General features: G+C 43.6%; 3 protein-coding genes across 3 annotated transcripts in view; all 3 read left to right on the forward strand.

Moving 5' to 3' along the window:
* The window catches only part of sparcl1 (SPARC-like 1), an 8593-nt gene extending 1889 nt beyond the window's left edge, over positions 1-6704 (forward strand). Inside the window, exons 4-11 of the mRNA XM_030350496.1 lie at positions 1-668; positions 981-1077; positions 2038-2159; positions 2286-2406; positions 3010-3146; positions 4182-4330; positions 4924-5072; positions 6096-6704. The exon at positions 1-668 is cut by the window's left edge and continues 466 nt beyond it. Coding sequence (XP_030206356.1) covers positions 1-668; positions 981-1077; positions 2038-2159; positions 2286-2406; positions 3010-3146; positions 4182-4330; positions 4924-5072; positions 6096-6124 — 1472 coding nt within the window. The 3' untranslated portion in view covers positions 6125-6704. The remainder of the gene's footprint in view (positions 669-980; positions 1078-2037; positions 2160-2285; positions 2407-3009; positions 3147-4181; positions 4331-4923; positions 5073-6095) is intronic.
* A 4008-nt stretch (positions 6705-10712) lies between these two features.
* LOC115540282 (spidroin-2-like) lies at positions 10713-13464 on the forward strand. The gene is made up of 5 exons (XM_030351430.1): positions 10713-10803; positions 10991-11045; positions 11393-11410; positions 11500-11811; positions 13399-13464. The coding sequence occupies exons 2-5, from the start codon at positions 11001-11003 to the stop codon at positions 13462-13464; spliced, it is 441 nt and encodes a 146-aa protein (XP_030207290.1). The 5' UTR covers positions 10713-10803; positions 10991-11000.
* A 1158-nt stretch (positions 13465-14622) lies between these two features.
* odam (odontogenic, ameloblast associated) lies at positions 14623-16324 on the forward strand. The gene is made up of 6 exons (XM_030351431.1): positions 14623-14668; positions 14772-14865; positions 14967-15002; positions 15104-15157; positions 15352-15669; positions 16148-16324. The coding sequence occupies exons 2-6, from the start codon at positions 14806-14808 to the stop codon at positions 16322-16324; spliced, it is 645 nt and encodes a 214-aa protein (XP_030207291.1). The 5' UTR covers positions 14623-14668; positions 14772-14805.
* The last annotated feature ends 4872 nt before the right edge of the window (positions 16325-21196 follow it).

Here is a 21196-nt window from a genome sequence, read left to right on the forward strand (position 1 = left end):
TTCATGAGGAAGAAGAGGAGATAAAGGCTGTCATCAAGGCAGGATCAGCAGTAGATGGAGCAGATGGGAGCACTGATTCAGAGATTCTAGCTGACCTTGACTATGCATCTGATGCTGACCTCTCACAGCCCCTGAACACTGAGCTACAACCCCTGAAGGAACATCTAAAGAGCCACAATACCCAACCCCTCCTGAAGGGAGAGGGCTCAGACAATCAGGCTAGCGAGGAGCCTAACAGCGTTAAACTAATACCCACCATAATCATGGACGAGCAAGACTTGAAAATCGTTGATGCATTAGAAAGGGAAGTAATGGCCGATCAAGGACAAGATGAGCTCCTGGGTGAGCAAAGTGTGAAGGAGGAGGAGAACAAAGAGGATGGCAACGGACCCAAACTGGTTGAGGACCAGCTCCTGGCGACCCCTAAGAGCTCTCGGGGGGTGGGCGATGGAGGAGCGATGGATAAGGGGAACCAGGCAGAAGGAGACAAGGACAGCAACAACACCGGGAGCGTCCCAAAGGGAAAGAAAGGAAAGTCGACGCGCCAGAGAGCGAGGAAGCATGCTGTGCAAGGGGACGAGGCTGGCCGTGGTCCGGAACCGGAAGCACAGGGGCCGAACGCTGACAGCACCGACCCCAAGAACAAGAGGAGGCGGACGGGGAAATGGGTACTGGACACTTCTCCATCTTCCAGAGCAATTAAGGCAGTTGTAAACCGTATGTTATGAGGGATTGAATGTAAAAGAGAGAATAGAGGTGGGCAGTAATCCAAGGATGAAAAATAAAAAGTCTGTGCAAAATGTGGATTTAATCAGCAGATTTTAAGCAGTACCTCTACTGCACTACACTACACTCTATACAGAAGGTGGAAACACTAGCATGGAGTTGTACTTTCTGGAACTGGAATGTCCACCTATACAAGGAATATGTATCTATACGTATATTATGCACAGCTATAACCATTTTCTTTACACATGCAGGCTCCTTTAGTGGGAATGAATCCAGTCCAGATCCGGTCCACGGCTGAACTCTACCCCAGCACCAAACCAGCCAGTCATCAGAAAGAAAACGCCTCTGGTTAGAAAGTGTTCATATCAGTTAGCACCTGTTCATATCGGTTAGCCCCTGCTCATTTCAGTTAGGTTCTGATCATTTCAGTTAGCCCCTGATAATAGCAGCTAGGCCTGTTCATTTCAGTTAGCATAGGGTCATTTCAGTTAGGCTCAGCATTTCAATTAGAGTTTGGTCATTTCAGTTAGGGCCTGGCCATATAAGAAAGATTCTTGTCATTTCAGTTGGGGCCTGGTAATTTCAGTTAGCACCTGGTCATTTCAGTTATGCCCTGGTAATTTCAGTTAGCACCCGGTCATTTCTGTTGTGCCTTGGTCATTTCAGTAAAGGTCTTGTCATTTCAGTTAGGGTCGGGTCATTTCAGTAAGGGTCTGGTCATTTCAGGATAAACTGAATTTTCATCCTCCACCAGCACATGAAGACAACCAAAAGGTTTCCACGCTGGAGGCACCCATTACCCCCCCAACCCCCCCTGATTGAAAAGTGCTGACTGGGTTACTTTGGTATAACTTCCACATGAATAGCGCTAACCTAGCCTAATGGTCGCTACAACAACACAACCAGGCGGGCTTAAGGAATCAATGAGGGACATGAAGTTGAACTAAAGTCCTGTGTAAACTCCCAGCCGGGACTGGAATGTCAGGGCTTTAATGAGGGACTCGACCTTAGCTGTTGCTATCCATCCATTTATTAAAACCATTTAAATAGCTACTGAGACACAAATTGTTTATACGCATACAAATTAGGCTTTTCTAATGGGGTATATATAACAAGAAAAATATAAACTGTACAATGAACTGGAACAATGAATATTTGGACACCTTTTGTATACCTGTTCGATAATAGAGAGATGATTATGGATTGACAATAGACTGTTGAAAGAGATGATCTCAGATTCAAACAAAAAATGAAGCATACTATAGTGTCAGATGGTCTGGTTTATTTTTGGAATCTATATTCTTGTAGACCCGTGCATGGACTTCCGCTGTAAGCGTGGGAAGGCCTGTATGCTGGACGCAGACCTGAAGCCTGCGTGTGTCTGTCAGGAGCCCACCAAATGTCCTGCAAGCGTCAATGAATTTGATCACGTGAGTTCTGAACATTTAATTCATAAATTCGCCCCAAAAAGCAGGTGAAATTATGCATACAGAATCCGGCCGAAAAGCCTAACTTGACAGTTGATTTTGTTTGTCTGTTGTTCTTCACTTCTGCAGGTCTGTGGGACCAATAATAAAACATATGACACGGCATGTGCGCTGTTTGCTACTAAATGCAACCTGGAGGGAACTAAGCGAGGACATAAACTGCACCTCGACTACACGGGGCCCTGCAAGTGTATGACCTCAAAGGGGTTCAAACCCACACCCTGTTTTCAGCATTCCTTCATTCAGCATATAGCTCAAGGCTAACTCACAACTAATTACTGCCTTCCCTCTGCTTGTCTGGGCCTTGGCTTGTCTGACTGTCTGTATGTCTGTCTGACTGTCTGTCTGATTGTCTGTCTGTGCATTGGCTTGTCTGTCTATCTGCTTGTCGCTCCGATGGAACGTCTGTTTGTCTGACTGTTGATGGATTGGCCTGACTGCCTCTCCGTCTCTATTCACCTTGTGTCTGTTTGTGTTTGTGGGTCTGTCTTTCTTTCTTACCATACATCTGTGTATGAGTATGTGTGTGCGTGCCTGCATATGTTTGTGTGTGTGTGTCTGTGTGTTTGTATGTGCGTGCCTGCATGTGTGTGTGTGTGTGTTTGTGTGTGTGTTTTTGTATGTGTGTGCCTGCATGTATGTGTGTGTGTGTGTGTATGTGTGTGTGTGCATGTGTGTGTGTGTGTGTGTGTGTGTTTTTGTATGTGTGTGCCTGCATGTGTTTGTGTGTGTGTGTGTGTGTGTGTGTGTGCATGTGTGTGTGCGTGTGTGTGTGTGTGTGTGTGTGTGTCAGTGCTGGCTCCCTGCCTGGACAGTGAGCTGGTCCAGTTCCCCCTGAGGATGAGGGACTGGCTGAAGAACGTTCTGCTCCAGCTGTACAGTCACGACTCCATGAGCCCAGGGTTCCTCACGTCCAAGCAGCGCATCAAGGTAGCCTCACACAACACAACAGTGTTGACCTTACTATACAACACTGTCATGTTTGCTTTATCTTTATGTTGTTCCGTGTTCCTTCTCCCCTTGATGACCAGTTGTCTTTAGAATTTCACTTCTCTTACATCTCCGGCCTCTCCATCCCCTCACCTTGGTGTCCATATCTATCTTCCCACCTGCGACTCATTCCCTCTCAATCAATATCCCCCCATTGTCACACGTTCACCTCCTTTATTCCCTTGTTGGTTCTTTGTTTGTGTCATGTTCCTTGTTCTTTGCGGTTTCCAAATTGTGATTGTTTTTCGGTCAGTTCATGGAGATTAGTGTGTTTTCATTATTAAAGCCCTTTTGTCTCATTCCCAGAGTTCTCGTCCGCATTGGGATCAATACCTCTTTGTTCCGCCTGCCTCGCCAGCACCCGACCGTGACAGAAACACACTTATAGTTTGGAAACCGTGAAGTACAAGGGACATGACAATAACAAAGAGCCGACAAGGGAACAAAGGAGGGGAACTTGTATAAATAGGGGGAGAGTGATCGGGAATGAGTTGCAGGTTGGAAGATAGACAAGGAAACACAGGTGAGGGGAATGAGGGGATGGAGGGTCGGGAGGTATAAGGGGAGGGAAAGTCTGAGGACATCTGGAGAACAAACACTAAACAACATAAAGACAAAGACAGGCCATGAGACTATACTATATGATACTATATTATACCATAATATGCTATATTATAGTATACTAGTTATTATACTATACTATAATATACTAGTATATTACACGATAGTATAATATAGTATTGTAGAGTTTAGCATAGTAAACTATAGTGTATTTCACTATACTATATTATACAATACTACATTATATACTATTTGGGGAGCCTAAAATCCCCAAATCCAAACCCAATGAGTATTGTATCCCTCATCCAAAACTAAATATTCCCTGAGAACTATTCGGTGAGGCTGAAGACACACATCATTAAATCAGTTAAATTCTGTGTGAATTTTAATTGCATCCTTCTGTGATGAGCGCAGGTGAAGAAGATCCATGAGAATGAGCGCCAGCTCCATGCAGGCGATCACCCCCTAGACCTGCTGGCCCAGGACTTTGAGAAGAACTACAACCTGTACATCTACCCCGTGCACTGGCAGTTCGCCCAGATGGACAAGCACCCTTCTGACAGGTACCTTTCACTTTGATATTTGAGCCATAGGTGATTGTCTAATACGAAAAAAGGCCAACTCTGTCTTTGGACTTTTCTCGGACTCAAACTATTTCCCTATGCACTGATTCTAGTAATCATACTGCACCAAAAACTCTTTAATGGTGATGATTCTTAACCTTATGTGCTGACCATTTATAAATGAGCCATTTTGATGAATGGTTACTCTTTAATTTATTTATATATATATTTTTTTTAACACAAGGAAATTCTTCATTAGAAACTTGACCTGACTTATTGTTTTGCTCTTGTATTCAAAACGTTGGCTCTATCTCCTGATCTCCTATCGTGGATGTGTAATCTGTACTCTCCCCATATTTTCTTTATAAACTTGCCTTAGCATCCCACACAATCAATTCTGATCGTGTGCTTTGGTTGTTCTCAGCCTCAGCATAATGTCCTGTGATGAATCTGTGATAACTAAAGAACATCTCAGCTCACCTTGTGTGTCACTTTGGATTAAAACGCCTGCTAAATAACTAAACATGACTAAACTAAATGGTACCCCCCCCCCCCCCCCCCCCCCCCCCCACCCCCCCCCCCCCACCCTCCAGGCTCCTGTCCCACTCTGAACTGGCCCCACTGAGGGTCCCTCTGGTGCCCATGGAGCACTGCACCTCTCGCTTCTTCCAGGAGTGTGATGGAGACCAGGACAAGCAGGTCTCCTTCCGCGAGTGGGCCCACTGCTTTGGGATCAAGGAGGGTAAGCATCTGGGTTGGATTCCCCAAGTCTATATCTCTCTGTGCCCAGGCCTGTACCCAGGTCTGTACCCAGGTCTGTACCCAGGTCTGTACCCAGGTCTGTACCCAGGTCTGTACCCAGGTCTGTACCCAGGTCTGTACCCAGGTCTGTACCCAGGTCTATACCTGTATACCCAGGTCAATACCTGTCCATACCCAGGTCAATACCTGTCCATACCCAGGTCAATACCTGTCCATACCCAGGTCAATACCTGTCCATACCCAGGTCAATACCTGTCTATACCCAGGTCAATACCAGTCTATATCCAGGTCAATACCTGTCTATACCCAGGTCAATACCTGTCTGTACCCAGTTCAATACCTGTCTATACCCTGGTTTGTACCTGTTTAGAACTGTCTATATGTCTATACCTGTCCACACCCAGGTCTATACCTGTCTCTCCCCGTCTATACCAGGTCTTTACCTGTCTAAACACAGGTCTATACCTGTCTACACCTGTCTATACCGAGGTCAATACCTGTCTATACCCAGGTCAATACCTGTCAATACCCAGGTCAATACCTGTCTATATCCTGGTCAATACCTGTCCAAACACAGGTTGGACAGGTAACACAGGTTTAAACCTGTCTTTACCCAGGTCTACACCTGTCTATACCTGTCTTTACCCAGGTCAATACCTGTCTAAACCCGTCTATACACAGGTCCTTACCTGTCTCTCCCCGTCTATACCTGTGTCTACACACAGGTTTATACCTGTCTATACCCAGATCTTTACCTGTCTATTTCTGTCTATATCCAGGTCTTTATTGTCTATACCTGTCTATACCCAGTTCTTTACCTGCCCGTATCAATATCTATACCTGTCTATATCCCAAGATCCGTAGTCAGACTACACCTCAGACTGCATCCTAAATCGTGATAAAAGCTTTGATTTAGGTAATTTGGTCATTTTTATTGATTGTGTGATGGCGTAATTCTTCAATTTAATAGAAAAATACTTTCCCCTTGTATTTCCCTCCACAGAGGACATGGATGTGAACCTCCTCTTCTGAGTGCCCTCAAGTACTTTGCCTACCAGAGGGTCCGTTTCTCGAGTGTTGTAACAGGCAGCACGCACAAAGCGGTCAGCAAGTAGGGCACATTTAAATATGTTACCAAAAGGCACTGACAATGTAAAACGATGGCGATAATCATGGTTCTGTTGGTGCTCTGTGACCGAGGGAACGGGGTCGGGCTGCCCTTGGGGAGCCAGTGTTCTTACCCAAGTGATGTTAACCGTATAATCAACATTCATCATTATCCACACATACAGTAATACATATAAATACATTCATTAAGGGGGTGCGTTTACAAGTGTTTGGAAAGAAAGTATTAAGAATGGAAAGAAAACATCAAAGGAAAAAGATTAAACTAGTGAAACTCAATTAGAGTATTTTAAATGTTTTTGTGCTTTGATGACACATTATTCTAGAAGTATTTTAAGAATAAAAAGAAAGATGTTTACCATTATAAAAGTGGTAAAACTGGATTATTGTTTGTTATGGTTTCTATGTATTTTTTTCTTCTCTCTCTCTATGTAACTTCAAGTGTTTTGTCATGCTTACGGTTCTCATTAAAGCTGGTTGGACATTTCACAGACTCGAGTATTGTTACTGCGAATGGGTTGATGAAATAAACACTGTTATTCAGCAGCATCATTCCCACATGACATCAAACGATGACACCCAGGACAGCGGGCTGCCACAGTGAGAACACTAGCCACTGAGGCTTGCTTGGTTCACCAGCTAATCCTGAATAATGTTGTTCCTGGACGCTGTAAGAAAGCAGAAAATAGACGGTTGACACACTCATGGTCACCATGACCTTGCCAAAAGGAGACTGCACAAACCTGTTGTGTTGCGAGGAGAAGTTCTGATTGGACATCTTTACGTGCCAGGTCCAATCAGAGTGGTGCTGTGTAAACTGAGGTTCTGTATAAAGGCCCCAAGGTCGAGGACGCCAGGTCATCTGTGAACCGTCCTCTATGAGATTCACCATGTTCGGAATGCTGTGGCTCATCCTTCACACCCTTGCTCTGCTGGCAGAGGGGGGGGTGTCCTCAGGAAGTGACGAGGTTGCCGCTGGCAACGGGGGCGGGAACAACAACAACAACAATGGCGTTGGAGGCGGTGGCGTTGCGGCCGGCATTCCTCAGAACGGCGCTGGCCTTCCTCAGAACGGCTTGCAGCCACTCATCAATCCGGCGTATCAGCTGGTTCCGGTGGGGGGGTCCTTCTTCATCCAGCCCTTCGGGAATGCCCTGGCCCCCCAGGGCCCCCAGGGCCCGGTTCGGCAGCAGCAGCAGCTGGTCCCCTTCGGGCCTTTCCAGCAGGGCGCAGGGGGCTTCTTCCTGGGGCCGCAAGCTGTGAATCTGATACCCCAGTCCCAGGGTGGGGTTGTCCAGGCGGGTGCTGCCGGCGTCGGAGGGGCCCCCCTGTACACAGTGCTGTCCCAGGACGGGGGCCCCCGGGGGCCCATGTTTCTCCAGGGCCAGCAGCTCCAGCTGGTGCCATTGAACCCGCAGAACCAGATTCTCCAGAGCCAGCTGCAGCAGGGGCCGGTGTTGAGGGGGGCAGTGGGGAACGTGGCTGCGGGCCGGGCCAGGGCCAGGCGCTCGGTGGCGGCCAACCGCGGGAGGATGCTGGCGCTGGCCAGGATGGGGGCGACGGCGAGTCCGACGGGGCCGGCGGAGGAGGAGTCCTCTGGGATGGACACAGAGGAGCAGATGACCGTCTGAGACCAGCATTCACTAAGACATCTGATGATTGCTTCCTGTAGGTGCCCTGATTGTGGAGTGATTTTATGTGTTTTGTGATATGAATCAACACTGTGATGATAAACCAATAAAACATGTATATAAATGAAATTGCGTTTTCGTGTCCCATCATACTATTTAATAGAGGCTGCGTACAAAAGGCCTGGGAATATCACTGTTAACGGACAGAGATAACTTGTATTTCGGCCATTGAGGTGTGATTCAGCATTGGTAACAGAACATGAAGTTTCTACTTGGGTAATACTTGGTCCTATTTGGTCCGATCTAATCTTCTACTACAGACCCATGAAATCCACGGTGATATACCTGATCACTCAATTATAGGCCACCATCTTGGTCAACACACATCGTAACAAACAACCATAAAGAAAATCAGGACAAAAGCCACAAAAGCAACAGAAATGACAGTGTGGGAACACACACACACACACACACACACACACACACACGTACACATGCATGCAGACACGCACACACACACACACACACACACGCACACACACGCACACACACACACACACACACACACACACACACACACACACACACACACACACACACACACACACACACACACACACACACACACACATACACACACACACACACACACACACATACACACACACAAACACACAGTACCCAACATATTGAGACATCTGAAGTTATATTTGGAGAAGGCGAGACAGAGGCATTTGTCACCAGAGCTAACTGCTATAGGAGGACTTGTGTTGGAAACCGCACGGCAGGCAGCATGTAATTAATGCAAAGCTCCAGACGCCCTGAGAGGGTGTTTACCTGCCGGGATGTGGTGGGGTGGTTCACGCTGTCAGCAGGGCGCAAGCCGGGCCAAACACATCCCAGACGACGACTCTACATACCATAACACCGCGGGACGCTAGCCACCACACTGTGAAAAGGACACGGCTCAACCAGAGAACACATCCAATAAGGCAGCCATGTGCCATGTGCCCATAACGTTTTTAATTTCTGATCACTTTACTTTATTATAGTACTTTATTACTTATTAGAATCAATTAAACGCCGATATCAAAGACACTATTCGAAAAATACTATTTACTAAGACGTGCTGGCTATAGGGGTCGCCCATCTTGACATCACATCACATTGATGCCTCCATTTTGGAAGCATAAGAGCACGGCAATGTTTGTTATTGTCTTGGTAGTTATGTGTTTTTGGTAGTTGTTTCGTAATTAAAGAGGAAATGATTTGTCATTAGGGGATTGTATTTTTGTGTTTGGAACTGACACAGTTTTTCTCCTGCTACACACGGCAAAACAAAGTCTTTGTTAGCCTAATGATATATTTATGCTGAGTATGCCCAAACAAATGATGCATTCTGATGTACAAGCCTTAGCATTCCCTTATTTCATGTAGACCTAGATGGGAAAGGGGATTGTGACATTGTTGACATTCATTTCAAGTAAAGCCTCTTACTAATCAGGCTATTTTTAAATGCACTATAACATTTCTTAATTTTAAATTTACTGAGAGGGGAATGTTTCATTTTGATAAATTAAATTCAAGTCAATCCCGATGTGAGGTCTTTAGAGCCAATTGAACAATCAGGTTCTTGTGACAAGACCAAGTCATCTATGCAACCCTGTACTACATTATGTCACATACATTCCTCAGATGAAAGACGTCTGTTGGAGCAGACGTCTGGTAGAGCAGACTTTACAGTGTGGCTCAACCACAAGGCCCATATATAACTCCACACACAACCTCAGGCGGTCTGGGAGCTCAGATGTGAATCTTTCTTGTGTCATCCAATCTGAAATGTGAACTGAATACGTACTAATTTGTCAATTTTTCAGTGTATAAATCTGAAATAATCTTTATAGAATCTACAACAGAACTGTACCATACCAGCAGTTATGAATGATCTAAACAGATCCGGAAGCACAGCTTCCGGTTCTGTTGTTCCTTAAGGTTGGGTTGGAGTCCCGACGTGGGTACCAGAGAGACTATTGATCTGGACTTAAATACAATGCACTTTCTAAAATGCTTCTTTTTTTTTTTTCTTGCCTTTATTTGCTATCTGTTTTACTCATTTTTTGCATATGTTTTCTTTTGCTTATTTTATTGTATGACAATGTTCATATGTGAAGCACTTTGAGTCTGCCTTGTGTATGCTATATCAATACATTTGCCTTGCCTTGCCTGCTTTCAAATCCAGGGTTCTCAAGTAAGAACCGGACAACATATTCATATTTACATGACATTCAGTAATTTAGCAGACTGGGTTTCTGTTCAAAGGGATTCAGAGGTGAGGCAGTCATAATAGTAGTGGGACTAGCAACAAAAAGTAGTTTAGTACTGCATTAGCACTGCATTTGTAGTTTTCTGTACGATAGAAAAGTACATATAACAGCAGAATTCAAATTGGCATTTAGGGAAAGAGATGTGCAAATAAGCAAAACATATCCAGGTAGGTGAGTTATGCAGCCCATCACACGGTAGGTAGACTTTAACCGCAGCTAATAACTTTAATGATGGATGGTGAGTGATGTCCCACCGTTCCACATCATCTGTGGTTTGCGTTGTAACCACTGTCCACAGGATTTGGTGTTCCAAACTCTTTGTCTCTGGGCTGTTGACTAACTATCCCCACATCGCTGAATCACAGTGTTGTTACCAGCAAACGGTGTTAGCCTGGTGGCTATCTAGGCTGAAAATATCTTTAAAAATAGAACTCATATTGTGTTGGTATTATCGAAGTATCCTTTGAAAAAAAGAAAAGCTATTTCAGGCCTGAATGACCCATAAGTGACAGAATGTGCGTCTCTAATTGGCTCCCAACGATCTCTCCCAGCGATATAAGGTGTCTCTATGGATGAGCCGCCCACCCTAGTGCAGCTGAACGTGGAGTCCAGGCATCGTTGTAACTCCTTGGTATGTAACGCAGCATTGGTGATTTACAGGATGTATTCTGTGATTAACAAGTGTAAACAAAGTACATGGATGTGAATGATACATTCTGTCAGATGTAGACACTGTATCTCATATTGAAACAATATTAACCAACACATGTTCTAGGCTGTGATTCATTTTTTCTTCTGACTTTTGGCAACAATTTCAGACCGAGGATCATGAAGCATCTTCTTCTTATGACGTTGGCAGCCGCCATTTGTAATGTGAGGATCTGTCTGTTTGTCCTCTCTCTTTTACAGACACACACACACACATGCACACACGCCGGCACGCACGCACACACGCACGCACGCACACACGCACGCACGCACGCACGCACGCACGCACGCACGCACACACACACACACACACACACACACACACACACACACACACACACACACATACACACACACACACACACAGACAGACAAGCACACACGCATACACCCTCTCTCTCATTCTCTTTGTCTATGTATTTTTCTGTCTGTCAATATCTCTTGTTTTTCTATGAATGAAATCGAATATCGAATACATTTGTTTCTTTATCTTTTCGTGTTTCATTCTTTAGGTCGACGCAGGCACCAAGGTAAAAACTCAAACAAATTAACACAAAACGAGCATTCTGCTGTAACTTTCCAGTGTGATAGAAAATAACCTGGCTGGTCCTGACTACAGAAGCTGATGAGGATGATGGCTATGAACGGGATGATGAACGGAGCTAACCCCGCCATGATGGGAGGAGGAGGCTTCGCTCCCGGTATGATGGGAGGAGGAGGCTTCGCTCCCGGTATGATGGGAGGAGGAGGCTTCGCTCCCGGTATGATGGGAGTAGGAGGCTTCGCTCCCGGGATGGTGGGAGGAGGAGGCTTCGCTCCCGGGATGGTGGGAGGAGGAGGCTTCGCTCCCGGTATGATGGGAGGAGGAGGCTTCGCTCCCGGTATGATGGGAGGAGCAGGTGCTGGTTTTGCTGGCCAGCCAGTGGCCCAGGTAGGTCCATCAGAACCTGGTATGGTTCTGCACCAATCTCTTTCAGAAACAAGCCTTCCCCCAAACAGTGATGGTCACAAAAAACTATTTTTCAAAACCAGCATATTCAAAAAAGAGATTGTTTTCAAAAGCGCTCACTGATCAAGGGATAACAGCATAATCACATGAACCACCCCACACACACATAACCCACACACATGAGGCACACATAAACAAGACCTCATGGACAGACCTCAAACAAATCAAGACAGCAAAAGTGCCGATGCCAACATTAAACGTTGTGTAGTGATGTCGTGTAATGATCTCCGATTTAATTTCCTTTTGATAGTTTGTTCAAGGGGCTCCTGCCTACGCCTACCCACCCCTGGCCCTTCCTCCCTCACCCATTGGTGTCTCCAATGTTTTCCCCGTCCCTGCAGCCAACACTGTTAGTATACCATAATTCATGTGTCATTTATAGAGTTTAAGGTAACGCTGTTCGTATGCTACAATTCAAGTGTCATTTATAGAGTTAAAGGTAACTCTGTTAGTATACCATAATTTAAGTGTCATTTATAGAGTTAAAGGTAGCGCCTTTCGTATACTACAATTCTTGTGTCATTTATAGAGTTAAAGGTAACTCTATTAGCATACTACAATTCATGTGTCATTTAAAGAGTTTAAGGTAACACCGTTAGTATACCACAATACATGTTTAATTTATAAAGTAAGGTAACTCTGTTAGTCTGCCACAATGTTTAAGGTAATGCTGTTAGTTATTGCTGTATGCATGCATATATTGAGTAATGCTTGTATTCAACTTAGTTAGTACCATCAGTAATGCTGTTAGTATCATTCATAGACAGTTATTCAAATATATCTGTTGATTAAGGCAATACCTTGGTCGGTCTCAATAGAATGATAATAAAATATTCTGTTTTATGGACAGGTTCCTTATATGGGCGTTCCTCAAATGGCAGGATTCAACCCCCTTCAACAACAGGTAATGGTATGGGATATCTGTTGGATGAAAACCAACAAATGATCAACTCTTATATTAAGTAAATTCCCTTTGCAGTATTATAAGTGGTTGATTTATTGAAGTCGACAAAAGGAATAATTTGCTGAGGTCACGTGTGTTTGTGTGTGTGTGTGTGTGTGTGTGTGTGTGTGTGTGTGTGTGTGTGTGTGTGTGTGTGTGTGTGTGTGTGTGTGTGTGTGTGTGTGTGTGTGTGTGTGTGTGTGTATGTGTTTGTGTGTGTCTGTGTGTGTATGCTCACGTGTGTGTGTGCATGTGTTATTGTAACAAACATGGTCTGTATTACATGGTAACTAAACACTCTTTGACTGTAAAAACAGGGTGTACAAGCAGGGGGTGCTTTGCCTCAACGTTTCAAGGTAAAGTCAGTTAGAATATGAGTGAATGTGTAAAATGAACTCCTATCAAAAGAACACATCTAATTATGACATTTTTTTCAATAGCGTCAAATCATGAAACAGCGGAATACTGCAATGGAAACTCAGGTAGGCCTCCCGTTTTCCGATATATATTTTGATTCGTACAGCAGTATAATCACTTTTGAATTAAACGCTCTTTTTCTGACACAGATTCAGACTCCACCTGAGATGCAAACAACAGCCATTCCCTGTGACGTCCACAAGGAGAACAACTAAAATAATGTTTTAATAAACTGGAGACATAATGGCTATAATTGGCTTGAAATAAAGGCTTAAAATAAAGTGACCTTATGCATGCACCATGTTTTTGGACTATCTAAAACATCCAGAAAGAATATTGAATCAAATGATTGATGTTTCTAAAGCAATTTTCTATGAATAAATTGAGCTAATTCATCATCATGAATACTGTTTTGTTTGTCAACGATTTTACTATATGTACGTTTGTATGTGTAACAAACCTATTATAGATATATAATGTGTATATATATATATATATATATATATATATATATACATATATACTTACCATTATATAATATATAAAAGTGTGTCGATAAATATATTAACACATTGTGCCAATTAAATGAAGTGAAATGAGACCCACTCATCTATAATGGACCAATGGCGCCATCTAGAGAACAATTATCTGACTACACATTCCTCTGCGCATCACATCACAGCTCATCAAAAAATATATCTTGCTTCTTTGTGATGATGGTTCGAATATTAATGACGATACTAAACACACTTTTGTTAAAAACACTAACTTTGAATACTTTATAGTTATATACAAATAAAACTTGCATATATAAAACGATATGTTCAAATATAATTGTAGTTTGTCACTATCGTTGCTGTTAAGGAAAGATTAGCTTGGCTCGAGGGCACCGGCAGGAGCCTTAACCAAGGCTCAGGTGAACCATCATATGACTACTGAACAAGTTGAGAGCAAACCTTTCAAAATGTCCAATTTCAAATGTGACTTTTGTTTTCAGTTATTTTGTGCACTTTTTAGTGGCTGTGAAGAACATAAACCACAACCTGAATTTCAACCTGAATCACAACCCCTAACCCTGTAACCAGAAGACATAAGAAACAAACATTGTTAATTGAGACATAAGTTATCAGCTTAATCGTAAAGACCTAAAACTCACCATGTCTTGAATTTTGCAGACAATGACATCCACATAATAACATAGCCGGCCATCTCATGGCGTCACTGTCTGACCGGGCAGAGTCTACTGCAGTGATGCACGTCTTGTCTGACCTGGCAGAGTCTGCTGCTGTGATGCGCGTCTGTCCTGTTGACCGCACCATGTTTCGCCCAGACTATAACAGTCAGGCTCCAACAGCAGATATGGACAGAATTGAAACAGGATAGCAGTCACTCAGCTACAGAGCAGGGAACTCAAAAAAGGTAAGTGCATTGCATGCAACTACTGTGTTATAATATTTGGAAAAATTACTTTTAAAGGCGATGATTCCATCTCACATGTGAAACAATGTTTTTGTGATTCAAGCTACAGGTGCTCCTAACGCTGTTATTGAAGCAACATGATGCTGCAGACTACTCTCGTGCTGGTTTGCCTGCTGGGTACCAGTCTGTCTCTCCCAGTAAGTAACCTCTTCTCTGTGTCGTTCATAAGGTGTTTAATAAATACAGCTCTCTGTCTTTAAGAAATGGTCAGTAATGTGCCTCTCATGATATTTCATAGATGAGGATAGGAATCCTTGCAAGCAACAGCAATGAGGTAACGTTACTATGATGTCTCATCTTTATGGGCTGTTTCTCTCATTTAAGACATAAAACAACAATGCAACAACAACATTGCTCTTTCACACACGTTTTTAGATCCTGAGATTCAATGGGCTGACTCTGGCGACCCTGGGACAAACTCAAATGCAGGTAACGATCCAAAGTCATAAATTCAGTTACCAACCGGTCTTGCCTTATTCATAAGTTAGATAATGGCGCTTGCTAACCTTATACCTATGTTACATTTACCCAAAACAATGAATAGCACAAAAGCCTTTGTGATGGCAGCCACATAGAGCGGCAAAACGGAATGTTTACTCTTTGCTCTGGTCCGTCTCCTCCAGGGATCTCCCATGTTTCCCCCCTACGTCTTCCAGCAGCAGCCAGAATTGATGTACACCCCCCAGGTGGTCAACCTCAACCCTCAGATTGGGAGCCCCTTCGGCCCCCAGGGCCCCCAGTTCATGTACCCCAACCAGGGCACCCAGCAGCAGTTTGTGTACCCTCCCAACCAGGGCAACCAGCAGCAGTTTGTGTACCCTCCCAACCAGGGCAGCCAGCCGCTGAACCCAGTGTACCTCCCCAACAACCAGCAGGACCAGCTCGGGCCCCTGGCACCCAACGCCCCCTCAGGGCCCCAACAGCCACAGAACCCAGTGCAGGTAGGTGTCAGTGGTTGTGTTGTACACCTGGTGTTCATGTGACTACTCCACCAATGAGTGTGGCTGGGAGTGCATGATTTTTAAGCTGTGTGTATTCATACATGTATAATTCAATTTGTTTGTTTGTTTGTGTGTCTTGGTTTGCACGTGTGTTCGTGCCTTGGCCTCAATATCTGTGTGTGTGTGTGTGTGTGTGTGTGTGTGTGTGTGTGTGTGTGTGTGTGTGTGTGTGTGTGTGTGTGTGTGTGTGTGTGTGTGTGTGTGTGTGTGTGTGTGTTTGTGTGTTTGTGTGTGTGCTTTGGTATGTTTATGATCATCCTTAGATGACCCCACAGTTCCAGTACCCTATGTATGTATATCCCCAACAACAACCAAACATGCAGGTAAGGAGGAAAAATCCTGGAAAATCCTGTCAACATCCCCTGCCCCCATGAGATCTATCTCACTTCTAAATCCTTCTAACTAACCGTTTCCGCAGGGCTACCCTTACTACGTCTACCCCCAGAGGAACCAGGTGATCCAGCCCAACCAGGGCCAGGTGAACCAGTTGAACCAGCCGAACCAACAGACCCCCCTGGACCGAACAACGCAGAAACCACAGCTCCCCCTGCAGGTGTGGACATGTTGGTTCGGAGCGTCTTACAGGGGATTTTAGCTGCAGGCTCAGAACTTCCGCCTACACAGTCAAAAACACGCAACCTCAGAAGTGGTGATAGGTTTCAGAAACAACAGACACATTGGGGACCACAGGAGCATGTGCGAGGGGCGGGCTCAAACATTGTCAGAACCCTTATCAAGCTTGACAAATCTTGAGACGTATTTTAGAAGGAAGTAGCAGACTTCTTGTGTTTCCCAGAGAATTGGATGAAGTGATATTAGGGGTCAGTCACCCTTCAAAGGAGAGCAGAATCCTGAACACCTCCTGAAGAAAAGTGTGCATCAGATGTTAAACACCAGCTACTTTGAGCATGAATTGTGATGTCCTTGAGTTATGTAACACAGAGAAAGTTTGATCCACATAAAGTAAAGGGTAATAGAACTGGGTTGGATAGTGCTGACTTTGACTTGAGTCTAGAGTTTAATTACAATAGATCAATCTATTTGGATGCTCAAATTCCAAAGTGTAGTGTAGGAGTGTCTTGCTCTGGCCTCCATGAGGATTTTCTGCAATCTTTCAAAGTCACCATCGGTAGGAAATTTCATTTTGCTGTCGTTTTTGTGTAGTTAAACATACTATATTTCTACCATTTTCAGCAGTCTTTCCAGCCAAACGCACCAGTAGACAAGGTGAGTGATGTTGCAGGTAGAGGAAGGATTTGTCTGATTATATACCATGGTTTTCATTCTCATTTCATTGTGAGTATGATTATATAGAAGCGTAACTATGATGTCATCAACAGACACGGCAGGTCATGACTCAGAAGGAGACGTTTACGTCCCCTCCTGAAAACCGCGGCGACGCGGTCGGGCCTGGTATCGATGAGGTAAGAACTGTGATTTTCACAGTAAAAGTCCCCTCCAAGTATGCTTATATTTGTACCAAACATTCTATGGACCATCAGTCTTCAATACTAACACAAGCTTTCTTTTCTATTTCAACACAGGGACACTCAAACTTCCCTTTCCTATTTGAGCCATAAAAAGATAGTTGAGGAAAGGTTATACTGTATGTGCACGGCCATAGTGTCTGGAACAACTATGCAAAAAAGAACCTGAAATGGTATGAGGTGAAACTTTGTACTGTCTTCTTCAGAAGTCTGCACTGTATTGAAAGTTGGTAAATAAAGAACTTTGTAAACGCTGAAGGACTTTTTTAATTTGATCAAAGTCACCATGCAAGCAAACGAAAGGACATAATTATATCAGTAATCATTCGACACAAGACGCTCCAGCTGAAATGAATGCACATCACTTCCATTTCAGCATTTTGAGAAGGACCATTGTTGACTTCCCCCTTCAAGGTTTTGGGAACAAGAGAGATAATTAGCTCGATGATACATGATGATGCATGGTATCAGTGTAATTATATTAATCAAAATAACTTTACCTCATAGCCAAGTCAGATTAGCTGTGCTATCTTCTCTCTGTTTGCTTCATTCTGAAAATGAATCAGTCTGATTTCATGAGAACAATAATAGTCGAGTCCCAAGCATGTGTCTCACCTTGTGTTTTTCTCTTGGATTATGTATAATTGCGAGGAAAAGGCTTCCTAAAACCCCATTTGTTGGAAATCAAGGACAATCCAATCTCCAGTGAAGTGATATTTACTTACCCATTTAGAGCTGTGTGTAAGAGTGGTTTAGAGGGGACAACAATGAAGGGTGAAATTGCATTAATTGCAGTATCAAAAACCTTATATTTTGGACAGTATGTATTCTGAGACATACAAATAAATTATACAGTCAAATATTGGTACTCACTGGAATGTAAATCCCATATTCTAAGGATATCCGGTTCTTTAAGAAGAAAAATATTGATTATAATATAATACCCAAACGAGATTGTCATTAGTCAGGCCATTTTCCGAATTGTTTTACTTCAATTACCGTTGCAGTTGCAGTGGGATTGAGGACAACCTTCAAATATGGCTAAAGTCAGGGGAACACACAATACATCACTGCATTATTTGCTAAAGAACAATATATTGGAAAACAAACATTCTTATTAGGATTTCTGTTTTTAAATGTCAAACAAATAGAGGTTAACTACCTGAGGCCTTCGTTGGTATAGCATTCCATACGATCCATACTGTAAATTAGGTATTAGTCAGTTTAAAATCCATCAAATAATTGACCAATAATATACAATTAAAAAAAAAATCTATACCATGCTCGCAGGTGCAGGGTGCCCATTCTGTTGGAGGAAAAGTTTAAAATCGAAGCTGTTCAGGATAAACACATAATGGCTTCTAGGGTAACTAACATATATTGGAAGAAATAAATACCATCTTTGATTCCTTTGGCATGGGTGGTTGTTTTTCATCCTGAAATTAATTAAATAGTTTATGGGCTAATAGCACAATTATATATGTGCTATTATAGGCATTTTATATAAAAGCCTTAGTGATCATAACATCATATTATAAAATGAATGACATACCTTTGGTAGTAGGTATATATTCTCCCCCTGAAATAACCAATTTCAAGAATGAATATATTGTAAGTCCTTGTTTTTCAAACAGTGGTTTATAAACTATTTGTCAAGAAGAAAACATATTAATGTTTACCTCTTTCAAGTGAAGACCAGTGACATTCTGAAAAGAAAATTCACATAATTTGTGATACATATAGATATGTTTTAAAATATATATAGCTTATTTGTCATGATGTAAATATATGATTAAAAAACATAATATTACCTCAAATGAGACATTGTCAGCCTGTAGTATGACCAAATAAAAGTAAAAGTTAAAAATGTTATCGCAAATACAATTGATAAAAAACTGTTATATTGTCCATCAATTACTGTACAATGCACCCACCTTGAATATGGGGATGAACTTTTGTTTTTCCTAAAACAATAAACATGTTTTTACGTTAAATATTTAGGTCTTCAAACACAGCATTCCGATGGATCAGAAGATCACGGAACAATAACCCACCAGCTGACCCTGCTCCAGGGGGGTCCCGCCCATTAGAAAGCCCTCCAGCAGGTCCATGTCCGCGGCCCCTGGGCCAGGCGCTGGGGCCCTACCAGGCTAGAGAGCAGAATGGACAGACATAAACCAATGGGTATTTAACTATATCACATTCTCTGGCCGGTCCTTGGCTGCCGGTGGTCTAAGCCAGTGGTCTAAGCCGATGGACAGCAGGCCCAAAATCAGAAGACTTTGGTTAGAGAAGAACAAGCGCATTGTTTTTGTTTGTTCCACGAATGCTTACTGCTATGCTAACCCAGGCTATGCTAAACCACAGTTCTTTCAGTTTGGGTTGGCGTGGTAGTGGCTAATGTTTCTCCCACCTGAACAAGTGGCTTCCCATCCGCTCCACTCTGTTTGAAAGAGTAAAAGAATTAAGATGAAACAAAAATCCTCACAATTGACACTAAAAAGCCATTCAGACTTAAATCACTGAGATATCAACTAGATACAGCACCTTGTCACCCCTGGAAGTCACTGGAGCAGCCCCAGTGGTCTGAGGGTCTGAGACAGGTGCTCCCACTGTGGTCGTCTGGGAACATCCATGCCCTGCTCCGTGAGAAGGTCTGCCTGGATGCCCAGGTGGCAACCTTCCCGGCTGGGTGAAACACATTTTCATGTGTCAGTTTCAAAACAAAACCAAAAGGATAATGCTGGAAAGCCAAGCAGTGGCTAAGTCGCTGGTGAGAACACCGCTAGCTGGCGCAAACCAAGAACGCGGTCGTCGCGCATGACTGTCAGGCGTTCCGCGCCCTCTGAAGTGTTGAGGTTCAGACCGTAATGTGTCTAGGGCGATGGCATTTACAGTCAAAGGTTTCTAGAAACATTGGTGCGTGTCCTTAGCAAAGTTACTGCGAATCCGCAACTAAAAGAGCTACAGCCCTGCGTGTGGACACTCAACTCACATTGCAGCGAGGTGCACACAAAGTGTAATAACAAAATGAACGCATTCTATTATCAAAAAAAAGATTGCACTGTTGTTACAAATGTTGCTAATCTGAGAAAGGACATATGTGGAAGTTAAAATCATATCCACGGTCAGATTGATTAGGCGTGGCACTTGGTTGGGGGCACATGCCGCCCCAGGCGGCCCCTTAAGCAAACCACTGAAGGCCACAGCTTGGGAGGGGTTGAACTCCTTCCTTACCCCCGTGGGTCTGCCTGGGAAGTTGGGTTCCCATCGAGGCCCTCCAGGTCCTCTAGCGAACGGTCCACCTCTTCGCCATGGCCGTCTTGGATCAGGCTGGAGACAATGTATTATATTAAACTATGGCCACATTGTTGGCCACGGCCAATGCATGCAGGTACATATGCCCTGTTATACTCACACGTGCAGCCACAACGGACAGAAGAACGGCGAAAATACACAGGAATTTCATAGCTGATCAATAGCCCCTGTGTATAGAAAAAGGGTTATTTATTTATTAGGGTTTTTATTTTCAAAGATCAACCGTTTGATCTGCTCCAAGAAAAGGCTCTGTTTCTGATTGTTCTCTTCAGCAGATTAACATAGAAGCTCAATAGTAGGAGCAGGGTAGTCTATTGGTTAGGTTGTTGGACTCTCAGATTCTAGGTTCAAACTTTAACGTCTGCAGTCTACGTATTGGCGTCCCTGTGCCAGCTGTCCTAACCCCACCTGCTCCTAAATGACATCTAACACAATTCTGCAAGACGTTTCGGATAAAAGAGTCTGGTTAATGACAACATTTGGAATAGTAGTAGAAGCACAAAAGCACATCTGCAATTCACACCTACCTGCACAACAGCAGTTTCTGAGTGTTGTACTGGTGGTGTGGACACTTATATATATATATCTATATAGCATTGCAACCCACACCAATCTCGCCACCCATGTGATTCATCCTTGTTTCAAAGTATTTAGCAACACTG

The sequence above is a fragment of the Gadus morhua genome, chromosome 3 (assembly GCF_902167405.1).
Source record: "Gadus morhua chromosome 3, gadMor3.0, whole genome shotgun sequence".
In the NCBI taxonomy this organism is placed as follows: domain Eukaryota; kingdom Metazoa; phylum Chordata; class Actinopteri; order Gadiformes; family Gadidae; genus Gadus; species Gadus morhua.

Bases quoted from the DNA above. Each gene is read 5' to 3' on its own strand.
- odam (XM_030351431.1), top strand. From the start codon at position 14,806: ATGATGCTGCAGACTACTCTCGTGCTGGTTTGCCTGCTGGGTACCAGT. The intron at 14,866-14,966 runs GTAAGTAACCTC...GATATTTCATAG, and splicing joins GTACCAGTCTGTCTCTCCCA to ATGAGGATAGGAATCCTTGC. The intron at 15,670-16,147 runs GTAGGTGTCAGT...CCGTTTCCGCAG, and splicing joins AGCCACAGAACCCAGTGCAG to GGCTACCCTTACTACGTCTA.
- LOC115540282 (XM_030351430.1), top strand. From the start codon at position 11,001: ATGAAGCATCTTCTTCTTATGACGTTGGCAGCCGCCATTTGTAAT. The intron at 11,812-13,398 runs GTAGGTCCATCA...TTTCTGACACAG, and splicing joins CTGGCCAGCCAGTGGCCCAG to ATTCAGACTCCACCTGAGAT.